General features: G+C 37.1%; 1 protein-coding gene across 10 annotated transcripts in view; it reads right to left on the bottom strand.

Moving 5' to 3' along the window:
• Nucleotides 1-18,929, bottom strand: part of CCDC138 (coiled-coil domain containing 138) — a 90,407-nt gene extending 71,478 nt beyond the window's left edge. For 3 of the 10 annotated variants that reach the window (XM_081144851.1, XM_081144849.1, XM_081144845.1), the window contains exons 1-7: nt 18,780-18,922; nt 17,405-17,462; nt 15,941-16,061; nt 14,208-14,335; nt 12,471-12,655; nt 8,435-8,593; nt 2,260-2,379 (exon numbers count right to left, since the gene is read on the bottom strand). In XM_081144851.1, coding sequence (XP_081000977.1) covers nt 2,260-2,379; nt 8,435-8,593; nt 12,471-12,655; nt 14,208-14,335; nt 15,941-16,061; nt 17,405-17,462; nt 18,780-18,872 — 864 coding nt within the window. In that variant the 5' untranslated portion in view covers nt 18,873-18,922. Of the gene's footprint in view, nt 1-2,259; nt 2,380-8,434; nt 8,594-12,470; nt 12,659-14,207; nt 14,336-15,940; nt 16,062-17,404; nt 17,463-18,779 lie in introns of all 10 variants that reach the window. The other 7 variants (XM_081144852.1, XM_081144847.1, XM_081144850.1 and 4 more) reach the window with 5 other exon arrangements.

The following is an 18,929-nucleotide window of genomic DNA, read 5'->3' as shown; positions in this document are numbered from 1 at the left end:
GGAACTGAGATGAGTCAAGGAGAGGTTTCAGTTTGAACCGGGTTCTGTCTACCTCTAATTCACCTCCGCCTAGGGTACAAGCCTGCTACTTTCAGCTGTGAGCCTGGGGTGTTCCCTGGGACTATCTCCCCCAATGAGTCTTGAACAGTAATCCTTGTATCCTCAGCTTGCTAAGACTTAACGGAAAATTTATTATTATTACTATTATTATTATTATCACTACTAAAGCAAATTTATTTATATCCAATGCTATCACAAAGTGCTATACAAGTGATTCACAGAAATAATTGACCTTTATATACAGCAATTTCAAAGCATAAATCATTCGTTATGCCAGACGCTGGCAAACTATGGCATGTGGGCCACATCTGACCACTGTCTGTTTTTATAAATAAGGTCTTATTAGGACACATCCATGCTCATTCACTTACTTACTGCCTATAACTACTTTTGCAGAGTTGAGTCATTATGACAGAGACCACATGGCCCACAAAGTCCAAAATATTTACTATCTGGTCTTTTAACAGAAAATATTTGTTGACCCCTGATATATGCTAAACACACTAACCATAAAAAAGTATTCTGCCACTTCATACCAAAGAGTTTCTCTCCCAACCTCTTTCAGTTTGGAAACACTGGCATAAATCCAATTATCAACAGGTCCAATCATTTACTAATGCACACAGCCACTCCAATCACCACACACTCATGCAAGCACATGTAAAACTATTAAGGATTATATAAATATAAACCTAGAGATAGGAATGGGCAACAATGGACCCAGGCTAGCAATGAAAGAAATCCTTATCTTTCTTGAGTGCTAGACTGAGATTGTGATGGGGAAGAGTAATCTCTCTAGGGATACCATAAGCCCCCAAACAACAGTAAGTCAAGGCCATATTCCAATCGTGGGAGGCCATGAATGAGCTCAGGAAAGCCAAAGCACTAGATGGAATGAAAAATAGGGCGCCTGCTTATCACTGCAAAGGAGAAAGGTGGTAACAAGTAGTTCAAAATTCATCGGGGACATCAAGAATAAACAAAAAGAGCCCTGGCCAGGGGCTCAGGTGGTTGCAGCGCCGTCCCATGCACCAAAAGTCTGTGGATTCAATGCCCAGTCAGGGCACATACCTAGGCTGTGGGTTCGATCCCCAGTCAGGGTATATACAGGAGGCAGCTGATAGATATTTCTCTCTCTCTTTCCCTTCCTCTCTCTCTAAAATCAGTAACGACATACCCTTGGATGAGGATTTTCAAAAAAGAAAATAAAAACAGAAAACACACAGCCAGCTAAGGAATCTCAGGAGGCAAATTAACTCTGAGAATCTGAGCTTAGATACACTTTAGAATCCATAAAGTTTCCCAGTCAGTGCTTTAATTGTTAGAGTGACGGAGCTTAGCCCTTTCTGCTTATCCACTTCTCCTTCCCACAAATACAGATAATCATTCTCCTGTCCCTCTTCAACATAGACCTTCACTTTCACATTTTTCAGTCAAAAGCTAGCAAAGGGAAGTTGAAAAAAGAAAAAGAAAAAACTGATATAATTCACAAAAATATTTGTTATGCAACTTTAGTATTATCAAGTACTGCCTTAAATTACACCACACTATAAATAAATATGATACCAGTCTACACTCATGAGAGTATGAACAATGTAAAGACTTCCTTCTCGTACGGTGCCTACCATATAATAGATACCCACAAAATAAATGAATGTTAAATAAGCAGTAATGTGTAACAGCAGTTAAGAGTCCCCAGGTTACTGGGGTTTTTCCTTTTGCTTGTTTTTAAATCTAATACTTGCTTTTATATTTTAAAATATTTCAACTTGCCAAACTTCTCATCTAGTTGCCAGAATAGAAAGTGAGAAATTAAAAGCTTAAGAATATTTTATTTTATTTTATTTTATTATTTTATTTTAAATATATCTTTATTGATTTCAGAGAGAGGAAAGGAGAGGGAGAGAGAGAGACAGAAACATCAATGATGAGAGAGTCATTTATCGAGCCCACAACTCGGGCATGTGCCCTGACCGGGAATCGAACCCCGATCGCCTGGATCCCAGGTCGACACTCAACCGCTCAGCCATGCCCAGCCAGGCAAGAATATTTTATATTTGTAAGTATTTTGTAATAAAGCTACCAAAGTTAATCAAATATTTCTCTAACCAGAAGATGTTTTAAGACTTATTTGTTAAATATAAACCATATAGTTCCAAGAATGTCTTGCAATCTAATATATATTAAAGTTGATCTTACCTGTTTTTTTAAGTTATCATTCAATTCTTTCAAGGCATCAAAAGAAGACCTTAGCCTCTTGCTTTCTTTGTTTTTTTCCTTAAGAACCTCAGTTAAGTGTGCAACTTCTGCGTCACGCTGCTAAGAGGGGGAAAATCTTATCTAAAAATTAGGTAAGGATTCCTTGTCCCTAATAGTACTGAACATAAATTAAAAATTAGAACTCCATGAATCAAAAGGATTTTCATCAGATGTTTACACATATATGACTAAGACTGTAAATAATTTATAAACTCTGTATAATGAATCAAAGTACTAGCCAAGCATTAAACGCAATTGCGAAATACCTATTAAAACATATTACACAAATTAGCAGCAATAAAGCTTCTGCTCAGAAAAATCCACCACAGAAGCTCAATGAAATAATTTCTATTTGACATCACATAATGATAAAACAAAGAAGGATTTCAGATCCTTTTCAAGAGACTAGTTATTCATAGCTTTACAGATTGAAATTTAAGGTTTAAGTTACCCTTAAGGAGCATAAGGAATCATCCACAGACAGAACAAAATAATTTCTTTTTCTCATAAAGTAGTTAAAATAGTTTTACATCTCAAAAAATTTACATACATAATAAATTTCCTCTGATCCCCTATTTGACTCTTCTTAATCAGTTTTATAAATGATTCAAATCAATTTCTCCTCTAATAACATTTAAATGAGATAGCATATTTTCAACTTAAAGTACTGTATGTATATTTATTGTTTCTTTTACCTTTTACTCTTAATTCATTCCTAATGTATTTTAAAAAGCAAGTTTACATAGGAAATAAAAAACATTAGTTTCTTCTTCTAAGTAATTATATAGGTACCATTAAAATACAGCAGCTTATTAAGTTCTTTAGATTCCACATGTAACAGAATAGATTCAATGACATGGAAGCATAGATCAGGCTGACGAATGTCAGAGGGATGGAGGAGGGCGGGTGGGTGGAGGGGGAGAGAATAACCAAAGAATTTATACGCATATATGCACAACTCAAGGACACGAACAATGGTGGGAGAGGGACTGGGGAGGGGGATGGGACAGGGTGGAACAGGTCACTGGGGAGAAAAAGGGACATCTGTAATATTTTAAACAAAAATTAAATTTAAAAAAAAATACAGCAGCTATCTTTACACTTAATAAGAATAGCAGACAGACAAATCTAAAGAGAAAGGAAAAAAAGAATAAAAGTAGGATAGAGAGCTCTGGGAATCCAAGCATTCCTTCTTCTGAAATCATGTTTAAAAATCCAATCATCTGCAAAACTTAGGTTTATGTGATTCTGTAATTACATTAAATGATTCCTCAAATAACTCAGGATATAGTCACTAGGACTTATTCCTGGGATGCAAGGTTGTTTCAATATCCGCAAATCAATAAATGTGATACATCACATAAACAAAATGAAGGATAAAGATCACCTGATCATATCAATAGATGCAGAAAAAGCATTTAACAAAATCCAGCATCCATTTATGATTAAAAACTCTCAGCAAAGTGGGAATAGAGGGATCATACCACAACACAATAAAGGCCATATATGAAAAACCTACAGCTAACATCATAACCAACAGGGATAAACTTAAAGCACTTCCCTTAAGATCAGGAACAAGACAGGGATGTACCCCTTCCACCACTCTTACTCAACATAGCACTGAAAGTCCTAGCCACAGCAATCAGACAAGAAGAAAAAATAAAAGGTATCCAAATTGGAAAGGAGGAAGTAAAACTGTTATAATTTGCAGATGACATGATACTATATATACAGAACTCTAAAGATTCCATCAAAAAACTACTAGAACTGATCAATGAATTCAGTAAAGTAGCAGGATACAAAATAACCTTTCAGAAATCAGTTACATTTTTATACACCAATAATAAACTCTCAGAGAAGGAAACTAAGAAAACCATCCCATTTACAATTGCATCAAAAAAATTAAATACCATACTACCCTGGGCTGTGGAAGAGAGTACTTCATGAAGTATCTCAGCCCAGTGTTGAGGTTCTAGACTTAGAAAATAACCCCTTTGTATAGAAGGATTGTGGTGAGAATCAAGGCTAAGATGTGTATTTTCTCACTCTAATATGAATGGGAGAAAGAGAAAATGACTCAGGAAGCCACTGTAACAGTTGGAAGCTGGGGTCCTCTCATTGGTGTATACACTCTCCTTGCTGCACGGCAATATTCCACCCGGATCCAGCTGCAAAGTTTATTTGGAAAGTTGAAGGTCTCTCTTAGTTCTACTGGATTCGCAGGGAGCCCTCTATGGCCTTTTGCTTTGAGCGCTGTGTTTCCCTTTTACCAGAGGTCAGCACTGTATAAATTCCTGTTCGATTGGATTGCATTACTGACAAAGGAATGAAAGACCATATATTGGGCAGAAGTCACCATTCAAGGCTAAGATGGGCTTCCAGTTGCCTTAATATTAAGTACTGAAGTCTCTTGAATAGTGAGCTGGAAAGCCTATAGGAGAAGAGTGGGTTCCTGTTTTCATTTGAAAACTTTATGATTAAGGGAACTTTAAAAAACTAATCTCGCCCGGCCAGGCATGGCTCAGGGGTTGAGCGTTGACCTAGGATCCAGGCGATCGGGGTTCGATTCCCGGTCAGGGCACATGCCCAGGTTGTGGGCTAGATCAATAACTCTCTCATCATTGATGTTTCTGTCTCCCTCTCTCCCTCTCCTTTCCTCTCTCTGAAATCAATAAAGATATATTTAAAAAAAAACTGATCTCATAAATGTTGGTGCTCATGTGGCCGTAGTTGTTCACTGCTTCCCTTGATGAATGAGACTCTTATTGCTGTTGTAACTAACACGTTCCTTTGCCTCCTAGCTAAAGCCTTTCCCAAAGGGATAGCTTTGGAAAAGCTTCTGCCCAATATATGGTCTTTCATTCCTTTGTCAGTAAGATAAAACTTTGGCTTTGGTGTAGTGTATCTGTAAATACCACTTTCAAGCATCTTTTCTTTAATGTTTTGATTGGTTTGTATCTCACAGCATAGACCAAAAGCTACAGAGCAAAGGTGGAGAGATCAGAGTGCAATTTAAAAATATCACCCACTGATGGGCACTTAGGCTGCTTCCAAACCTTGGCTATTGTGAATAACGCTGCAATCAATAGAGAGGTGCATGTGTTCTTTTGGATTGGTGTTTCGGGTTTCTTTGGATATATTCCTAGAAGTGGAATTACTGGGTCATAGGGCAGTTCCATTTTTAATTTTCAAAAAGACATAAAAATAAACATGAAAACAAGGTTCAAACAACTGAAGAAAATAAATTGGCTGAAACCATTCCTTAACAAGCACAGGCCTCAGACTTACTAGATAAAGACTTTAAAATAACTCTCTTAAATTTGCTCAAAGAATTAAAGAAAACCATAAAGTACTGAAGAAAATATGAAAAATTATATACAAACAAAAGAGAATATCACCAAACTGGAATTACAACTAAAATATAGAAAAACCATGCTGAATAATCAACTGCAACTGAAGACTAGCTGGAGAGCACCCTTATGATCACAGACAAAAAGTGGAGACCACATAGAGACTGGTGGGAAGTGTGGAGGCACAAGAGGGCTGGCTGGGCTCCCACAGGCAGCAGCTGAAGGTCTGGAAGGGTATCTCAGCTGTGGGAGGGTTCCCATCGAGGACTCTGGGGTCCAGACCCCAGGCTGGGCTTTCCAGCCAAGAGCACCAGAAATATAAAATGTGAAACCATAAAAATCCTAGAAGAAAATTTAGGCAGCAAAATCTCAGGTATCTCTCGTAGCAATATGTTTGCCAATACACTTTCTAGGGCAAGAAAAACAAAGGAGAAAATAAACAAAATGGGACTACATCAAAATAAAAAGCTTCTGCACAGCAAAAGAAACCATCAACAAAATGAAAAGGGAGCCTACTGTACGGGAGAACATATTTGCCAATGACACATCTGATAAAGGGTTAATATCCAAAATATATAAGGAACTCATACACCTTAACAAAAGGAAGATGAACAATCCAATTAAAAAATAGGCAAAGGACCTAAACAGACACTTCTCCAAAGAGGACATACAGATAGCCAAGAGACATATGAAAAAATGCTCAAAGTCACTAATCATCAGAGAGATGCAAATTAAAACCACAACGAGGTACCACTTCACACCTGTCAGAATGGTTACTACCAACAAATCAACAAATGACGAGTGCTGGAGAGGATATGGAGAAAGGGGAACCCTAGTACACTGCTGGTGGGAATGCAGACTGATACAGCCACTATGGGAAACAGAATGCAGTTTCCTCAAAAAATTAAAAATTGAACTTCCATTTGACCCAGTGATCCCACTTCTAGGAATATATCCTAAGAAACCCAAAATACCAATCAGAAAAAACTTATGCACCCCTATGTTCATAGTAGCACAATTTACAATAGCTAAGATCTGGAAACAGCCCAAGTGCCCATCAGTAGATGAGTGGATAAAAAAGCTGTGGGACATTTACACCATGGAATACTATGCAGCCATAAAAAAGAAGGATGAAAGAAAGGCAAGTATCACGTGATCTCACTCATATGTAGAATATCATAAACAAACTGACAAATAAAATAGATCCAGAAACATACAAGCATGGAACAGACTGAGAGATCTCAGAGGGAAGGCAGGGATGGGGCAGTGGGTGGGGAGAGATTAATCAAAGAACTTATACACTTATATGCATAACCTATGGACAAAGACATTGGTATGGGTAAGGCCTGGGGGTGGGGTGGATGCAGGATGGAGGGGATCAATGGGGGAGAAAAGGGGACATCTGTAATACTTTCAACAATAAAGATAAATTTTTTAAAAAAAGAAATGAAAGAATCCTCAATATGATCATCAGTGTATTCATAAGCAGAAATTTTAAAGGCTATAAAGTAGTGAGACAAAACAAGTACTATAAGAAAAAAAACTGTCAACCAAGAATTCTATACCAACAAAACTGTCCTTCAAAAATAAAAGAAACAGCAAGGTATTCCCTGATAAAAACTGAGGAAGTTCATTACTATTAGATCTACCCTACAATAAATGCTAAAAAGAGTCCTTTAAATTGAAGTTAAAGGACACTAGACAGTAAATCAAAGCCACATACAGAGATAAAGCTCTCTGGTAAAGCTAAGTACAATGGCATATTAAAAACTAGCATTATTGCAATTTTGACTTATACTCATCTGTGCATTTTATACAGAATTTAAAAAGAAAAATGAATAAGCACAATTATAATTTTTAAAAAGTCAAAATATAAATAAAAATACCACAAAAGCCCTAGCCAGTGTGGCTGTTCGTTGGGCATTGTCCCATGCTCCAAAAGACTGCTCATTCGATTCCTGGTCAAGGCACATGGCCAGGTTGTGGGCTTGATGTCCAGTGGGGAACGTGTGGGAAGCAGCCAATCAATGTTTCTTTCCCTCCCCCCCCTTCCTCTTTCTAAAAATCAATTAAAGCCCTGGCTGGTTTGGCTCAGTGGTTAAGAGCGTTGGCCTATGGAATAAAGGATCCCGGGTTCGATTCCAGCCAATGGCATGTGCCTTGGTTGCAGGTTACATCCCAGGCCCGTCAGGGCTCGTGCTGGAGAGAACCAATCCATGTGTTTCTCTCACATCAATGTTTCTCTCTCTCTTTCTCTCTCTCTCTCCCCCTTCCACTTTCTTTAAAAAGCAATGGAAAAAATATCCTCGGGTGAAGACTAAAAAATAAATTTAAAAAAATAAAGAATAAAAATAAAAGACATCTGGAGAACCAATTGGGAAAGTGAGTGTAAATTGTACATTAAGTTAAATTATTTAATTACCATTAATTTCCTAATATGATAACAATGCAGAGAATGTTTTTATTCTTAGAAGATACATACTCCGAAAAATTATTCATAATACTAAAGAAATATTTAGGCGTGCTGTATCATGATTTCTGCAAGTTACTTTCAAATCATCTAGGGAAAAAAGTGTGTGTGTGTGTGTGTGTGTGTGTGTGTGTGTGTGAGAGAAAGAGAGAGAGAGAGAGAGAGAGAGAGAGAGAGAGAGGGAGGGAGAAGGGTGTGGCAGGAAGAAATAAAGCGTATGTGGCAAAATGCTAATAACTAGTGAGTCTAAATTGAGAAGAAAAAGAGAAACTCTAAAATCAAATGCTATAGTTACCTCCTTCATGATCTGAAACCTTGTAAGAACTTCTTCCTCCACACCTTTCATTTTATTCAAGGCAGTTTCATGTCTGAACAGCAGTTGTTCTCTTTCATCTAAAAAACGTTCTCGCTTTTGAAGTTCTTCAGCAAATTCCTGTTGTGCTGCAGTTTCACACTATCAAAATGCCAAATTTAAGTGTTTTAATAAGTACATTCACAAATTCTACAAATTTTATATTATTTACTAAAATTATAATCAAATGGTACCAAGTAAAATCTGGATTACAGTAATAGACTAGTACAACAGCAACTAAGCATGTACAGAAATTCTATTTTGCTACAAAATGACATGATACTATACTGAGATTCTACTGTGGTAACTCAAAAGAATTTGGGGTCCAAAATTACAGTACTCTACAAAACTAATCCCCTATCCAGCTTAAATTCCATGTTGCACTTCAACTTAACAGTCCAGTCTTTTACTCATATTCTCCACTCCTTTACCTTGAGCTAAAAGACCCGAGTCCTTGCCCAGCCAGCATGGCTCAGTGGTTGAGAGTTGACCTATGAACCAGAAAGTCATGGTTCAATTCTAGGTCAGGGCATGTGCCTGAGTTGTGGGCTCAATCCCCAGTAGGGGGCATGGAGGAGGCACCCGATCAATGACTCTCTCATCACTGATGTTTCTATCTCTCTCTCTCCCTCTCTCTCTCTGAAATCAATAAAGACATATTTAAAAAAATAGAAGAGAGCAGAAGGAAACATCAACTCCCTGTCCTTAAGACACACACATTTCTCCTTCCCTCCCTATCATAAAATAGGATCAGGATCTCATTGCCTTCTGCCTTCTTGTGGGAACTGTTACGCTGACTATCCCTCTAATATTTATAACCTCTTCCATCTCATCTGAAATGAAATCTCTGGACCCCACCCAACTTATCTCCTCCTTCATAAACTTCTTTAAAACTGTGACTACACTTGCTGATCCCTCTTCTTGACCTCTCAATTGCCACTCAGTTCGTTTTAATCTGGCCTCAGCCCATGTACCCCTATTGAAATGGCTTACCTATTACAAAACCTGAAGGTCACTTTTCAGTTCTATTTTATTGAGTCTCTCAGCAATGTTTTATATTATTGCCCCTTTCTTCAAACTTAAAATACACTTTCATCGGCTTCCACATTCTCCTGATTTTCCACATCCCTCTCTGGGCATGGCTTCTCAGTCTCCTTTACAGGCTCTGCTTCCTCTACTGTCCCTTAATTACCAATGTTCCTCAGGATTTGGACTTAGGCCATTTTCCTTCTCATTTTTCACACTCTCTCTGCTTGGTTCCGTCCACACAATGGCTAACTGCACCCAGCTACACCTACTCAGCTCCTTCTCCCAAGCTCCAAACTCAAGTCCAAACTGCCTATTTAATGTCTCCAACCTATATGCTTTCAGGTAGCACAAAATAAACATGTCCAAAACTGAGTCCAATTAGCCATCAGGGAACTGGAAATCAACACCACCATGATCAGCAAATAAAAGGAACAAAATCCTGCCATCTGCAACAACGTGGATGGATCTAAAGGGTATCATCCTAAGTGAAATAAGTCAGGTAAAGAAAAACACCACATGATTTCACTAATATGTGGAAATTTTTAAAAAATCAGAACAAATAAACAAAACAAAATACAATTTGACTCATAGAAACAAAGAACAAACTGATGTTGCCACAGGGTAGGGAGGTAGAGAGATGGGTAAAAAGGTGAAGGGGAATGTAGTCAATAGTAGAGTGATAACTCTACACCATAATGAATTGTTACTGGGCTTAGTGTGCTGAGCACACCATGAGGTATATAAAAATGTCAAATCACTATGCTGTACACCTAAAACTAATATAGTATTTTATATCAACTACTATGCTTTCTTATTGTTGTTGTTAATCTTCACCTGAGGATATTTTTTCCATTACTTTTTAGAGAGACTAGAAGGGAGGGAGAAGGAAAACAGAGGGCGGGGGAGAGAGAGAAACATCAGTGTGAGAGAAACACAGTGACTGGTTGCCTCCTGCAGGCACCCCAACTTGGGAAGGGAGCGAACCTGCACTCCAGGTACGTGCCCTCTCTCAAGATCTCAACTACTGGTGACAGTCTTAAATATCTATATGTAAATTACTTCCAAATTTAGATACCATCCAAGAACTATGTTCCAACTGCCAAGATGATATAACTACTTACATAATATCTCCATTTAACACTCAAACCTGAATCATTCCAAATTAAAATCACAATCTTTCTACCGAAATCAATTCTTTCTCCAAGTTGTACGAACAAGAGATGAGAAAATGATCTTAAACACCTTACTCTCCCTATACCACATCCAATTCCTGTATACCAAGTCTACTCATTTTTACCTCCAAAATAAATCTCTAATCTGTTCATTTCCATTTCTCTGCTATCACCCACCCCAGTCCAAGTTACCATTACCTCTCCCTTGCACTACTGTAGTGCAATATCGTATCTGGTCTCCCAACTTCCACACCTGTTCCCCTCCAACCCATTTATTTCAGCACACATTAGACTGTGCAATTCCTCTGCTTTAAAAATCCTGAGTTACTTACTATATTTTCCTTAAATGAATATATTATCATGCCTCAGAGGCCTCTCATATTAGAAGATCTCAGTCTAGAATATATCCCCTTTCACTTGGGCTAACCCCTACTCATCCTTCAGGGTTTAACTTAACTGTTCCTTTCTCAGAAAAACCCTGCCTCATTTCTCAATCTACCCCAATTAGATGTTCATACTGTACCAATATTATTCACTTAAATTTATAAAAGTGTAATTATATAGGTACTCACGATTTGCTTCTAATAAGCTACATCTGGCAAGGACCATCCATATTTTATTTACTTCTATATACTCAGCACTGAGCATGCAACCGGCATATTAACAGTATTTGTTGAATAAAATCACGTAGTATGACAAAAATATATATACTTAATGATAACACAACAGAAGACCACAAAGTAATTTTTAGAGTCAGATTAAACTACAGATTAATTAAACTACTTCATCTTTTAAGTTAAATATTACCTTTATTATGTTTACTGGAGATGGCAGATATATCAGCACAACCGTGCTTATTCTTTTTTCTCCCATAAAGTATTAACAAAGGAATCTTCCCAATGCACCACATTTTCATTCTGTCACTCTTTTGCTTAAAAACCTGTAATACCCAACCTGACTTTTCACTATTTTTCTTTCCCAGGCAGGCTAATAAATTCACAATCTGACAAATCACTCCTTTCTAAAAACCCCTAACCTCCAATTCCTTGTACCTGGAATGCCCTTCACACTCCCCTCCTTTAAATTCTCTCTCAGTCAAATACCACACTAAGTCTCTCCCTGAACTTTCCCTCAGTGATTTTAGGCTAATTTTTTTCTAACACACTATGGTAATTATAATTTGAATTATTTATACAAAATGAGATATTTGTGCTTTTAAATGTTTAACTATTGCATGTGTATAAAAATATAACATATTTCCAACTAGAATTTCAAAAGAAATTGTGTATTGCATATACTTTGCTTCCTTCTGTACTCCCACCTAGTGGACACTTAATAAATTCATGAATTGCCTGCTTTAGAAATAAAAAATCCCCAAGATAAAGGCTAATGTTCTAAAGTGAATTTTGGTGAGAGTTGACAAGAGAACTTCTTACATACAGGTACTTAAAACGATGAATCCAGAACACGTATTTCAAAAAGCATGCTTTACCAGCAGATTTTATTTCTTAAGCAAGAATGGGATTGGAATAAACATAAACCATAAAGTCTGAAATCTAAGAAATACGCCTACACAGAAAGACCACTGTTTATATTTTTCTCTCAGCTGTACATTTTCCTCTTCAATAGTTCTTATAAATTGTTTGTTCCCTTCCAACCTTGTCTTGACATTTTATCAAAAACAAAAATGAAATATCTTGTAGTATTTAAATTTTGTAAATGTTTGGTGTTTAGAACATAAACATTTCTGAATTCTCAGTCCAGTATTTAGTTCTTACCTGCAGTTTCTGATGTATTTGAGATAATTCACAATATATCTGATTGACCTGATATGGGAGTAAACTCTGCTTATTTGATGCTTTAGATGTTGGATAGTTGACAGGTTTCAAAGGAGAGTCACTTGCATCACTACAACATTCAGTCCAATTTCTTGAATTTGAGGTCAAATTAGTTGGCCAGGCTACTGCTAAGAAAATACAGTTTTAAACTTTAGTTTTAAGTATTCACAGATAATCTTCAGGAAGAACTAGTTTACATATGAATTACAGTACTGTTAAAAGCTTTAGGCAAAATACACAGGCTATGTATGTGACATAGCAAAGGGAGCAAAGTGTCACATCTGGAGAACGTGGGCAGAGGCCACACGGAATTCTGTCTTTTTCTTTTTTCCTTTCATCCTCACCTGACGATATTTTTCCATCGCTTTTCAGAAAGAGTGGGAGGGGGGAGAGAGAGGGAGAGAGAGACATCAATGAGCAAGAGACACACTGATTGGTTGCCTCCCACACGCCCCAACCGGGGATTGAGCCTGCAACCGAGGTACGTGTCCTTGGCTGGAATCGAACCCAGGACCCTTCAGTCCGCAGGCCAACGCTCCAACCACCGAGCCCAACCGGCTAGGGCTCTTTGTACTCTTTTTGCAACTTTTTGGTAAGTTTGAAATCGTTTCAAAATAGAGTATTTTAAAGTACACGAAAACACTCAGGTATTAACTGCCTAGGCCAAGAAATGTAGTTACTTCAGAAGCTCCTGATTATGTCTTAACCACTAACCCAAACGCAGTGTTAATCATTGCTTCACTTCTTTTTAATTTTTACTACTTAAATAAAAAAAGGCCTTATTTGGTTTTTTGGCCTATTTTAAACTTTATACAGTGTCTGTAATTATATAATGTAATTATGTAATTACTATAACCTCCTCCTTTAAACATGTTCTTGTTTTAATGCCAGAATGATCTGACTGCTTGATCCTATTTTATATTTTTATATGCCAGGAGAAGAGATGCCTAATGGCTATCGCTGTGGCAACAGTGCTCTCAAACCTTGCCAAGAGCGGGCACTGTCTCTGACTGCCTCTTTCCTCCAAGTCCTAACAGAACTATGCAGTCAGGCACATAGAGATTAACTGCTAGTTCAGTGCCTAAGGAAGCCATACCTTAAGGAATCTGAAGTACTTTTTAAAAATATATCTTTATTGATTTTAGAGGGAGGAAGGGAGAGAGAGAAACATCAATGACAGAGAGCCACTAATCGGCTGCCTCCTGCACGCCCCCTGCTGGGGATTGAGCCCACCACCCGGGCATGTGTCCTGACTGGAGTGGAACCTCGGTCTCTGGATCCGAGGTCGACACTCAACCCGAGCCACGCCTGCGGGGCTAAAGAATTTTCTTAAAATATTAAGGGATTAGTCAAATACTACCAACAATCTTTTACTCACTTCCTAACAAACACTGACATGAAAAAGAACTAAAGAAATTATACAAAGTATTCAACTGATTAACTTATTTTCATAAGTTCTGAGAGTTTACAAATACTACTGGAAAACAATGAAGTTTATTTTTCTCTTTTCCTTTAGTTTATAATAAGCACAGTAACTACCTCATGGCTTACAAAAATTCAGAACACAGAAATACAGACACCTGAGTACAAGTGTTATTACTATGGGGTAAGCTTTATGTGCGCTACTTCACATAGTTACTATTTAAATGATTATTCTAAAACGAATATTTCTTTTACCTTTTTTTACTTCTTTAAAAGGCTGCTTGGTTATTTTGGAACTACTAACTCTATGGTCCTTCTCAATTAACTCTCCTTCAGTTTCCTGTTGCTTCGAATTCTGACAAGAATCCAGTTCATCATCTAGGCTTTAAAAAAAATTATGTCACAGCATTCTAAAAAGATAAAGCTGCTTTTCAAATATTAACAGCATCACAACTGAGAAAAATGTAACAAGTAACAGTCACTGATCCCATAAACTCACTAAAAGTATCCTCCTACATATACAGATGTGTTTCACTGAAAACTGCATTTACCTGTAGAATGCTCTACAACTGCCAAACTCTTTCTTTTAATTCCTAATACTTCTGTGTGGTAGATATAACAGGTATTGTTATCTATCAATTTAGCTAAAAGAATTATTGTTTAACATGAGGAAAGTGAATCTTACATCATTTCAATAACTGGCAGGTGATATAACGAGTAAAAGTTGAAAGAGAACTAGACTCCCAAGTGTTCTCACCAAAAAAATGACCTCAAACTTGAAATTTCTCAAGTAGTACTGTTCAAAGGGAATATAATACAAGTCACATAAGGTAATTTAAAGTTTTCTAGTAGCCACACTAAAAACATAAAAAGATGTTAATTTTAACAATATATTATATTTAACCCGGTATATCTAAAAGACTATCATTTTAACATGTAATCAATATTTAAAAATTAGGATATTTCACATTCTTTAACCCATCTTCTTCAATCTGATGTGTATTTTAGACTTCCAACATACCTCAGTTCAGACAAGCCTATTTCAAGTATTCAACAGCCACACAGCGCTACTGTGCTGGACAGTACTATAATTCTACACTAGATCATAACTAGGGATTGTGAAAAAACCGTCAAATGTTATAAAAATCTTTATAGTCCAAAAGCTTCAAATTATAATTTGAAGTATACCCAGAAAAAAAATTATAAAACTACCAGTTAAATATAAGAAAATAATTTCCATGAATTCATAATTATTTTAAAGTATTTTTCACTTTCCTTACTCTATATTCAATATACCTCATGTCCAAATCTTGAATCCAGATCAACTTGGTTACTCTGTGAGTGCCAAAGAGTAATAACAACAATGATGATGATAATGCATATTTCAATGCTTTTTTATGTTTTGAACACTGTTCTAAGTGCCATACATGGATTAATTCACTGAAGTAGAGAATGAAGCAATTATATTAAAAATTCAAGCTCCCAAATATCAATCACATTAATAATATATATTATATTGGGCACAATTGTCTTTTTTCTCTATATATAATTCTCAAAATTTCATTTTGCATATGTTTTTGTGGCTTAACATTATTTCAAAATGTTTACTCCTCAATACCCATAGCATTTCCTTAGGAACTGCCACATATTTTTGGCATTTAATAAGATTCAATTTGGAATTTTATTTCACCTTAGCTTCCGCTGTTTTTATACTTGTTTTATCCAGGATAAAATCTCCTGCACAAAACTGCTAATCCCTCACAGCCCAGTTAGCATCTCCCAGACTGATTTCTTCAATTTCTCTCTCTCTTAACCTATCTAAAATTCCTTGCTTACCACACTACTAGACACACACTACTATTCAGCAGGCTCCAGACTCCTATACTTCCTCTCAGAGAAAAGCAATACATAAAGAATCCATCCTTTGCCCTTTCTCAGTTTTTTGAGATACTGAGGGATAGCAACAGTAAGGATACAGGGTACTTTACCAGTTCACACTGAAGTGCTCGGACAAACTACAAAGGGGTAGAGTGGAAAGCTTTCTTTCATCAGAATGCCATCTTACTAAGGAACCGACTTTATCTCCAGATGAGTAGAGATCCAAATCATCTGTTAACAAAAAAGAAAATAGCACAGATTACTTACTAAAATCAAATACTAATGATCTGATTCTAGGCTCCTAAAGATAAGACAGCAAAATTACTTATAGGATTTCTTGTATCTATGTCTCCCTAACGCAAACTTCCAGAAAATAGACATCAAATCTTATATTTACACTATAGCACTTTACTGATTACAAAATGCATTTTCATCCAATTCCTTACTTGATCCTAACCCCGCGAAGCGAACAGAATAGGTGCTTGTAATTCTATTTCAATGGTTAGAAACCCAAGAACCAGAGAAGTTATGTGAAATTTTCCACATAATACAACCAGCAAATAGAAAGAAAAAAATTCAAAATCCAGCCCTCTTTCTACCTACTCATGGTACTTCATCAGTCCTCAATCATGAAACATTTTATTTTTAATTTTATACACTTTAAACATTAAGATTTGTTTAATAAACTATTAGCCTATATCTAAGTTCAGTGAAAAAAAAAGGAGAGAAGAGCTTTTCTGATAAGCTATTTAGAAATACTTATAAATGTATGCACCCTACTCAACACTCATTGTTACCCCCTCAGAAATTTAATGACCTATACAGTACTTTTCAGTTATATTTTGGAAGAATGGAATTTTTAGGGCAATTTTCAAAACTAAAATTCAATCTTAATTAACAATGTTTTTAAGATACTGGACTCTCAGTAATAACTGGAATATTTTTTTCACACCAAACAAATGTTCAGAAGATTGTTACAAAATTTCAAAATGAAATACGCTTGAAAAAAATTGAAATTCCTTAATCCACCATCTAATGAACTTTTAAAGATATTAACTACTGTTTCTGCTATAATCATCTCAAAGTTCAATGATTATACTTACTAAAGACACTGCCTGGAACTATCAACAAATCAAAACTTTAATGGTTAATTAGCTGTACATGTTAGTTACGGATTACCACATGATGTTCCAACACATCCAATCCCACGGTATAATTATCTTTATTAAGTAAACTTATTTTATAAATTCCTCCAGTGCAGTAATTACCCTAACTTAGAAAAGTTTGTGCATAAAAATAGCCATTAGTTTTTTTTTACCTAATTATACTGCTTAATTTTTAATATAAAAATACTGTAACTGAAACACCAAAAAAATTAAGTTTGATTTTTAAAGACATCTTACACATTTACCTCCAAAGTCATGCTTACTATTAGTTCATTACCAGACTGAAAAAAGCTTAGTATCACAAGACATCTGGCAATCGCTACTAAGTCTAAACATTTTTTTAAAAATCTTTTCTTTCAAATTAAATTTGTTAAAACCTCAAATATACAAAATTCTCTATTGGTTTACCTGGGGAAGTTAGAGATCTTCTCTTACATTTAGCCTGATCAAAACTTGAAACAGCATACTAAAAAAAGAAAAATGATGACATTTAATATGTATATTAAGAATCAACTTACAGTGTCAAAATAGTTCCCTACAAATTATGTATTAATTACAAAGGCTAGCATTTAATTAGACCAGTGGAGAAATCTGGTAGGCACCACCTTAACCAAGTGACCAAAGTTAACATCACCAATAATGGGACAAAGCAACATCATGCCCTCACGAACACAGCAAACCACACATCATGCAATATTCCTGCCAAAAATATATAACCAGTATCTAATCATGAGGTATCATCAGACAAACCCACACTGAGTGATATTCTAATAAATAATTGTCTATACTCTTAAAAACTATCAATATTACAAATGACAAAGACTTCAGAACCTGTTCCAAATTAAAGGCAATAAAAGAGAAAAACAAATGCAATGCTTGTTTTGATTGTATCTGCACCAGGAAAAAATATTTTTTTACAAAGGATATTACTGAGGTTACCGGCAAAATCTGAATATGAAATACATAATATTGGAGCAATGGTAAGTTTCCTGAATTTATTACCCTACTCTGCTTATATAAGACGATGTCCTTATTTCTATGAAAAACCACAAGTATTTATTTTTGACAGTGGTCACGATGCCTACAAATTACCCTCAAATGGTTCAGAGGGGGAAATGTATCTATGGAAAGGGCGTCAATAAGAGGGAGAGGCCCCACCGGGCGGGGCTCAGCGGTTGAGCGTGACGAGGATCCCGGCGACCGCGGTTCGATTCCCGCTCCGGGCACATGCCCGGGTCGCCCCAGCCCTGCAGGGGGCAGCCGGTCAACGACGACGCGCTCATCGTTTATGTTTCTCTCTCTCTCTCCCCCCCTTCCTTTCTCTGAAATCAATAAAGATTATATAGAGAGAGAGGGAGAGAGAGACGGAGGGAAGGAGAGGGAGATAATGGTAAAGCAAATGTGGCAAAATGTTTACTAATGGCGAGTCCAAGAGAAGGGTACAAGAGTATTAATCTGGCAACTTTTTTAGTTTTAAATTATTTCAAAAATAAGCCTTTTAAAAGAGTTAAACTGTTTCCTGAACTCATTCAAGTCACTATAAATAGAAGTTCAAAAATACTTTCAACAGTGGCACAGCACAATCTGTAGGACATAACCTTCCAAGTTACGGTGAGGGAACTTCTCTGAAGAAGCCTGTTCTTCCCGCGCGTGCCCTCCATCGACCCGCCGCGCCCGCACCCCTGCGGTCCGGAGCTACTCCCCCGCCAGCTTCCCCCCGGCCCGGTGCGGCCGCAGGCCCGGGGCGCGCCCCGGGCAGGGCGAGGAGGCCGCGCGGCCTCACCTCGGCGGGGCAGCCGCCCCCTAGTCCGTAGCGGCTCTTGAGACGCTCCACCGCGAAGTCCTGCCCGGGCGGCTTGACGACCCGCGGCTGCATTATGCGAGGCCGCCGTTGTCTCCTCGGGAACAGCGTTCAAACCCCGGCGGGACGCGC

The sequence above is a fragment of the Miniopterus schreibersii genome (assembly GCF_964146895.1).
Source record: "Miniopterus schreibersii genome assembly, chromosome: 8".
NCBI classification, from domain to species: Eukaryota; Metazoa; Chordata; class Mammalia; order Chiroptera; family Miniopteridae; genus Miniopterus; species Miniopterus schreibersii.
This window is presented reverse-complemented; position numbering and strand designations above follow the sequence as displayed.